The 8,778-nt window shown below is 39.9% G+C and overlaps 1 protein-coding gene and 1 pseudogene across 1 annotated transcript in view; one reads left to right on the top strand and one right to left on the bottom strand.

The window, feature by feature from the left end:
• LOC102026380 (prolactin-like) overlaps positions 1-5,292 on the bottom strand; it is a 6,406-nt gene extending 1,114 nt beyond the window's left edge. The window contains exons 1-3 of the mRNA XM_005415032.1: positions 5,050-5,292; positions 2,597-2,704; positions 1,305-1,484 (exon numbers count right to left, since the gene is read on the bottom strand). Of these exons, the coding sequence (XP_005415089.1) occupies positions 1,305-1,484; positions 2,597-2,704; positions 5,050-5,196 (435 nt within the window). The 5' untranslated portion in view covers positions 5,197-5,292. The remainder of the gene's footprint in view (positions 1-1,304; positions 1,485-2,596; positions 2,705-5,049) is intronic.
• A 363-nt stretch (positions 5,293-5,655) lies between these two features.
• Positions 5,656-8,778, top strand: part of LOC102026700 — a 39,971-nt pseudogene continuing 36,848 nt past the window's right edge.

Below are 8,778 nucleotides of genomic sequence, written 5' to 3' on the forward strand. Positions count from 1 at the left end.
CCATCATAGAACCTCTACATGAGTCAGGGGAGGTCATGATTTGCCAAGTGCACCGCCAGCAGAATTGTGGACCTGATGGGCTGAGCTTCACGCTGCAGAGAACAACTCTTCGTAATGGAAGGCGAAGTCTGTGTGTGTGTGTGTGTGTGTGTGTGTGTGTGTGTGTGTGTGTGTGTTGCCTTTCTCTTTGCTTTTTATTGTTTACTTTATGTGCTTGAAGTGTAAGACAAAATTGAATGTGCAAAGGTCATATGAACAGGAATCAATTTGAGGTAAAAGAATAGAAAAAGTAACATTATACAGAAACTTGAAACTCAGAAAGTAAGTATACAATAGTGAAGAAACTTCATAGAATTTTTAAGTGTGTATTTCACATATTTTGAGGATAATACAATTTGTATTTATTGAATATAGTCTTTTCTCAAGAAAATGAGAACATTGCAACAGTGAACATGTTCTCAGAGCAAACATGAAATATAAAATTTCTTCTTTTGTATAACCTTTGTATTTCTTCTTTTGTATAATAATTCCTAAGATAGTACATTATTCCTGGAAAGTGCAGAAATCCCTAAGTTATTTTCCAATGTTACTATTGGCATACATGAATTAGATATATATTCAAATACTAATTCAACTTAGGTGTAAGGAATTACTTGGGAAAATTATATATAATGAAATGAAGTTTCATTTACAAATGTGAAAAAGAAGAAAACTGATCCGTTGCATAAATTAGAAAATGAGGACCGTTCCAGGAGACATACATCTCGTCTATTGGGATGATCATCCGAACTAGTGCTTGTGGACCCTGCTGGTGCACTGGCCTCCTCAGGTTCCCCTGAGTAGTGGTTGAGGTGGGGGTGCAACCCAGGCTAATTTGGGTTCTCTCCCACCTCCCTTCCTACTCTGTCCACAGGAGCAAGAACAAAAGGGAGAGTACTGACCAAAATCCTGACCCCTGTGTCCTGGGATAACCGAAGGAAACATTTGTTTTGCACGTTCTCCACTGAGTTTGCTTCCTGGAAAATATTTGTGCACCCACCACAGGAGGATTCACATCCTTCCTAATTTTGTGTACAATGCCAGAAGACAACACTTATGAACCACACAAATAGTGAGATGAACTGATCTTGGAATCCTCCTTGTGAATCCCCAAGGCCCCTGCTTTGCTTAATAGCAGGCTGAGAGATGCAAGATGGAGTTGAAATGTAGTGATGTCATCTGTGCAAAGTGAAAGGTTTCCACACATATCCCAGCACAGAATAGACCTCTGTCCTCAAACACCAAGAAGCATGCCAGGTGCTCACCTGCGTGGCTATGTTCTTCATTAGTTCTTGAAGTTCTCGGTTTTGTCCTGCGATACGGATGGCTTCATCTCTGACATAGGTACTATTTCCTGGCAGGCGATGTGTTTCATTAGCAAGGTGCAAGAGGGGCTCATTCCATGAGTACATCAAGCTAACCACATGTCTGAGACCATCTGTGTTCTAAGTGCCAAAGTCGGAGAAATCATGGGACAGAAAGTGAGATACACCAGGTGAGTTTCACATTATTTTTGCTCACAAAAGCTTAAGAAAAATATTTCTTTGTCATTCTTGTGTTCATGTAACATATTTCTGTAAATAATAGAGCTTATCAGAAAAGAAAATTATACTTTATTCCATTGACACTCGTTTTTCTACAACACAAAAATATACAAATCTGCCTTGAAATATATTTACTTTGAGTTGCAAACCAAAATGGTCAAGTTAGATTTCCCTCTGATATTCCATATGTATTTTTGAAATCAAGTTGAGTCTTTAATAAAGGGACCGCAGGAGAGAATTTATAAGTTAAAAAATGGGACAGTGCAAAATATTTAGGGCTTGATATACAGCCTTTTTTCTCATCAGGACAGACTCCAAGGTTGCAGTTCTCAAAACCAGGACACTGTACCGTACAGGGCAGGCTCAGTAGGGGGACACTCAGATAAAACATGGAGGAAGGCAACGGAGCATTCAAAGAGTGAAAGAGTCAGCATTGGAGAAGCAGCAGTTGAAGCAGAAGCAGAGCCTTGAAACTACAATAGATGCCGCAGATGGGGCATTGCTGAGTAATGTAGAGAGGCTGCCTGTGCCAGAGTCGCTAGTGACGTGTGCTAAGAATAGCTCATCTCCACTCCTCGAGTATGTACATGAGCGTGCAACGCTTTTCCACCTCCCCTGCAGTATAGTATAATCAATCCGCGGTAAAAGAGATGGGATAATGTATTCTTATCAGCTTGAGCAATTTGTAGATCTAGCTCAAAGTAACTACACTTGATTTTGTGTTTTTTTTTTTGTTTTGTTTTGTTTTTTTTGTTTTTCTCTGGTCCCGGGAACCGAACTCACGACCTAGCGCTTGCCAGGCAGGCGCTTTTGCCACTGAGCTAAATCCCCAGCTCCTACACTTGATTTTGTATTTACTTTATCAATTGTACCATGTAATTCTTTCATTTGTCCCGCTTTCTGCACAGATGTAACTACTGTTAACCTTGATTACAGAGCCTCTCAGAGCCTGCTGGAGAGCAGGGACTGTGCACTGCTTCAGTAGTTCTGGCAGAGCTGTGAAAGGAACTCACCAGAATCGTCGAGTTAGGTTTATCGGAACCTGGAGCAACGATGTTATGTGTGTGGCAACTATGGGTGAGTGTCCCATAGTAGTCTTGGCTCTTCGGATAATACATCATCTGAGAAGATTGAGAAAAATTCATTTCTTTAAAATACGAACCCAAGATTGATCAACCCATTAAATACAATACAACATATTAAAATTACAAATCCATTGCAAGAATATTAACAAGTTACATGAACGACTAATTGTTTCAATGAGAGAAACACAGGAACTGACAATAAAGATCTAGAAAGTAAGACGCTTGCAGGGGCTGGGGATTTAGCTCAGTGGCAAAGCCTCTGCGTGGCAAGGGCAAGGTCGCGAGTTTGGTTCTCGGTATCGGAGAAAAACCAAAAAAAAAAAAAAAAGTAACACGCTTGCCTCTTTTGTCATGACCCCTGGAATCTCAGTGTGTTTCTGCTAACACTTCTAACCTTCAACTTGCCTTCTTTCTCACAGTGCTGTTGTCTGAGTCTTCATAGAAGTTATCTTTTGGGATGAAAACACTAAAAGCAGAGGAAATTCTGAGGGTCTAAAGGTTAAAAAGGTGATATTCTCTGTTCTGTGCTAAATGCCACTATGCACATACACCTCTGTTTAGCAATGCAGTTTGTTGTTTCCTGTGGCTCCAAATTTCTTTTCTCTTCCTTAGGTAGATGAAAAATTCTAACATTTCTTTCAATTACACTTTAATCTACGCATCTGTCTTCTGAGTTACACCATAAATTCAAAACAAACATTTTACTGTGGCAGACTAAGTCATAAAACAGTGAGAAATCTTTTAAGAAAATTTAAATAATGAATTGAGATTAATTCTCCAAAGAAATACCAAGACTGCTATTAAGCAGAAGCAGTGAAAGTTGAAAGGGATTACTGTGAAACCTGGGAACCTTGAAGGTAGCTGTGGTGGAAAAGGGACCCCTCTTCATTTTCTGCAAATGTAAATTATTGAAACCACTGTGGAAGACATTATGAATATTTCCCAAAATGTAATTATTGAAATTTTATTTCACAAATATGAACTATCTACTTATGTTCCCAAAAGAGCTGAAAAACATATCACAGACATGCATGCATATCAGTTTTTATGGCAGCACAATTAATTCTTCACAGCTAAATCTTATCAGCATTTATGTGAGTGGATGAAGCAAATGAAGCATCTGCACAGAATGAAATGAATCTCAGGTGTAAGACAAGATACATTTGAGACACTGGTAGGAAAATGAACACACCTTGGAAATATAATGTTACCTGAAAGAATTCAGGCACACAAGCTTAAATACCACATTTGCTTACCTAAAGTACAAATAAAGAGCAAAGTAAAACACTGATGAGAAACAGGGTGATAGATCCTTTGTAAAGGATTAGGGGTCAGGACAGGGACGGTTCTGGGAGAGAGGAGGAAAAAAACCATAAAAACATATAAGATGTGCCATGCATTTCCACTAATTTCCTTCAAAGTTTGTAACCATTCCATGCGGCAAAATGAGCTAAAATCATAGCAACAAAATATGAAAATGGAGAAAATTATCTGGAGACAGAGGGAAGGACATGGGTAGTCAGAAATCTAATGAAAAGAATCAATATTAAGTATTGAGAACAGTTACCCATTCCTTACGATAAACATGAGCACCATGCACTGCAGACATGTGCTAATAAACGACATTAAGATAGGCCTGGAGAGAAGGAAATTAAAGAAGCAGGAGGGGGAGTTAGCAAAAGGTTTGACACACATTAGTTCATATACTGGGACATGTTCTCCTTGGAGGACTTTGTATTACTAAGACCTAGTCCACTCTCTACCATGTCACTAACCTACAATATGTCACAGAGAAATTTCAATGAAATTTTCTGAAAAACAGTGAATCTGTTTCCATAAGTAGCATTGCCCTACTGTTGTGCTGATAGACTCCTGCACTGGAAATCCTACGATAATGTGTCCCAGCTTCGTGAGGCTTCCAAGTAGCTCCTGACGTGGGTTTCTTCCCTCTAACATGGAATCAGTTTAGTTTCCTTCCATTTGATGCACCTAACTCATGCAAGGCCATCCAGCTTTCTTGCTTATATGCAGTGTATTCTGTAAGGAATGTGAAGGACTGGCCCTGTAGCAAAGAGCATGAAATGGTTGCTCCTCCTATGTGCCAAAGAGAAGGTGTATTTTAGGGCTTTAAATCTGTGGCAGTTATATGAAATCTTTCATAATTATTAAAATTTTAAAAACGTTTTCTATCTTATTTTCTTTGACAAGTTGCAATTTCATGAAACTTTGCCTTTCTGCTTCTTCCAGGTTTTATTAGCTTCTCTAACTTGTTAATACATATTATGTGAAATTTGGCAGACTAGGTCTTCAAATTTTAAGTTTTGTGATGCTCAGCTGTTTGAAATCTCTGGGTAAGAAGGTACAAAAAGTGAGCTACTTACAAAATCAAGTAGGAGCCTTTTGATGAAGAAGTACATGACATAAGCCTTAGAGACTACGGGAACAAAGAGATGTCCGTAGGTCTCCCCGCAGTTTTCTTCACACACAGGAAGGGAGGTCACGTCCTTGCACTGGAGCAGGCTTAACATGAGCAGCAGCAGGAGGAGGGACCCTGCTTAATTCAAAACACAAGCCACTGGCAGATGGTCTATTTAACCAAAATCAGTCCTGCAGAGGAAGCTGTTGTCTCCCCTCATGGCCTAGGATGCATGAAGGGGCAGTGTAATAGCTGATATGGGAGAGAACCGGCCCCTTCTGCTGTGTACATTTAAACATAAAGTGTTTCTTGAAGAGATACGTTGTTTGAGAAGTGGGTGAGGTAATGACATTCCACTACACTTGGGAAGTGCATCTAGGGGCAATGAGAAGGGTCACACTCTCATTTTGCACCTCTGGAGAGTATGGCATGTCTGGGCCAGCAGCCATTTCCTTGCTCCCCTCCTTCCTTGCTCCCCTTTAAATCCCAGCAGAATAACTGGGTTTGCTTCAGTGTCCACCCCTCTGTCAAACTGCCTTTCTCTGGCCCTACAAGAAAGCAGATATGCAGCATGGTGCAGCCTCCATCCATTCCATCCTTTTGCATTGTGACGTCAGAGACGGAACCTGTAGTGGCTGCCATCAGGAAGGAGAGGTCTGGGGCCCTTCTCTGCATGCCCACATTCACAGCAAACTTCCAGAGGAACCCTGGTTCATGTCATCAGTCCAACAGCAAGAGGTGTGCAAGCTCGTGAATAAGGGGCAGTTTGTAGACCCCTGTCAGATCTGAGTCTATGAAGGTTCCTTCCTGCATGCAGGCCCAGCTGTGATGCAGCACAGGCCCTAGTGACAAGACTCCCTCTGTAACTCCTGCAAACCTGCTCATGATTTGTGTCTTAGGAAGTGTCCGCACTAAAAGTCTTGGAAATTTCTTAGGGTTTTCATCCTAAGTAACACATCCAGAGAGGTTGCATTCCTAAAAAGGGTAAATATACACTCAGAGGTCTGAACACAAAAGATTTCAGAGACCAGCAGCCAATGAGGACAAACAGAAAGAACCCAGCACCTGCTGGAGCCCAGCGAGACCCAGCACAACATAGCCTCAGTCAGTGAAAGACAGCAACAGCAGTGACCAGCAGCCTGCTGTGTCAACTTCTGGTGTACTGCATTGCCTGGTGACATCAGCACTTCCAGCTAAGACTTACTTTGCAGATTCACAATTTCCCTCTCAATCATGCAAAAGAACACTAGAGTGATTTGCAATATTCTGCATTTTACAAATATTTGGACCTTAGGTGAACTATGCTCAGAGATACTTTAATAATTCTCTTGAAACTGTTCATTTTTCTCCTAGTAATTTGTGTAGATTTGTAACAGTGTAATTCTCAGAGACACTGCAGTTGTGTTAATACACTATCTGACCTTTGGACGTTGGAAATTGACATGCCAAAACCACCACAGTTTATGTATGATTTTATCTTCATGTACAATTGCTTCTTCCTTGTACCATGAAGGAAACCCTATTCTCAAGATAGTGCCAGGACTGGGAACTGCTGACTCAGCAGCATCATGAAAGCGTTTTTCTTTCATTCTTTGCCAAACCTTCATGTTTTTTTTTTTTTTCTAAATTTGATCTTCAGCTTCATCCTGGAAACTAGACTGAAGTTTGAAATTATCAAGTTTTACATGTGAATTACATGGCTTAAAGTAGGTACTTGATTTGTCCCAGATTCTGTTATCAGCACGTGGGAGATGATGACCAATAATGCTTCAGTCCCTGAACTTCACCTCGGCACACGTGCACTTGTGTGTGTTCTCAGGCTGTGCCTAGCAGCAGAGACCACATCAGTGGACAAGGGGTATAATGGGTCCAACGCTTGTTACCATCTCTTGTGAAGAACAACTGTTTGCATTTGGATGGTGGGTAATATGGGCCTACAAAAGCTTGATTTTATATAGTTTATTTGCTGTATAAAATTCTCACATGAAAATCTTTGACATGATCTGAGTTGTTTACATGAATTCATTGTTTCAGTAAACTGGAAAACGTAGATCTCCAGTCTGTCAACAATTTATATCCATCAATTGAGAGGAACCACAGGCAGCTCTGTGCTTAAAAACAGATTGTGCCATCATTTGCAACATTCCAGAAGAATTTCTGACATAAAAATGTGATCAAGGTAGGACAGATTTCCACCGAATTTTGATAAATGTGATTGGAACTCTCCAAAATGAAACTATGCAAAAGTAGAAATTATATATGTGAAGAAACCTAAAAATATCTAAAATAAACATCAATAAACTTTTATTCTAGGATGTATTTAAATAATATTTTCTTATAAAATTAAAATGATTAGATATAGTTATATTAGAGACATATTTCTCCAAATATATATCTGTTCCACACATCGAATATGTGCAAGTTATTCTAACTTACTAGAGCAAAATGGATATTAAAATGTGCTTGTCAGATAGAGAAATTGAGAGAGCTCTCTGGGAAATGAACTGGAGACATGTTAACGCTGAAGATATTGTCCTGCATATTTGTCATAAGGAAAATATTGACAGTCGAAGGTAATGTAAAACAGAAAGCTACCATTCTTGTATATCCAACCATTTTGTGGTCATTACTAGGATATAATTTTGTAAATATCATCAATAATGTAAAGATTTATGTTAGCATTGCCCTTTCTTTTTTTCATTTTAACCAGCCCCTTTGCTTGAACCAAACTGACAAGGCAGCATAGGATGTACACCTGCCATCACTCACTGAATTTGCCTGCTCAATGGAAAGCTCCATTAGGATCACTCAAATCTGCCAATTCCTGTGTTAGACTGCAAAACAGTAAATATTAGTGTAAGCCTTCGGGAGTTGTCACAAATTGGACCCATTGACATTTATGATCGTATTCTAGGGAAGAGCTTCTCTAAGTCTGTATTTCTGCCTTTCAGAGCTACGTAATCCCTTCTCCTGGGGTGTGCACTGTGCACTGAAGAATGCTTAGCCAGCCCAGTCCTCTGCCTGTGGCCTGTCACACCCTCTCCACATCACTTGAGCCTTCAGGAAGTCAGGGTGAAAATCCCCAGCGATTATCAGACGTCCAGGAGGAGGAAGACTGCAGCACTACAGCATCTGGAAACACTACTGTCTCCTGTGCAATAGCTTTGCAGAACAACAGTTAGATAGTTCTCCTAGAACCATAAAGCATAAGCCTCTTGCTTTTACCTAAACGTTTACATTAACCGGCACAGGAGTGTTAAAGAAACCAAGAACTCATGAGTGGGGCACGTACCTTTCCCTCGGCCTTCCATAGCGGAGATCATGATGGAAAACACACTTCAGAGATGAAGGACTGGGCAGCTATCCCACGAATCAGTTTAACTGTTGGTTTACAAACATTTGACAATTTTATGAACATAATAGTCAGGCATGATGCTTACTGACCACCGCCTACTCCTTCTATCATTGAAATTGTCCATAATGTCAAACATAAAATCTCTTCTTTCTCAGTCATATCCAGGAAGACATACAATCATAAATGAAGGATTTTATCTACTGAAACTAAAAGGAGATAAAAGAAATAATGGAGGCAGAACCAGAGACCGACTTAGGTTGGACAATATCTTCACTCACTTAAGGCATTTCCTTTGCATATTTTTAAATTTTCTCTACACTTTCGTGATTTTAAAACATT

The sequence above is a fragment of the Chinchilla lanigera genome, unplaced genomic scaffold, assembly GCF_000276665.1.
Source record: "Chinchilla lanigera isolate Chin_1 unplaced genomic scaffold, ChiLan1.0 scaffold00228, whole genome shotgun sequence".
Lineage (NCBI taxonomy): Eukaryota > Metazoa > Chordata > Mammalia > Rodentia > Chinchillidae > Chinchilla > Chinchilla lanigera.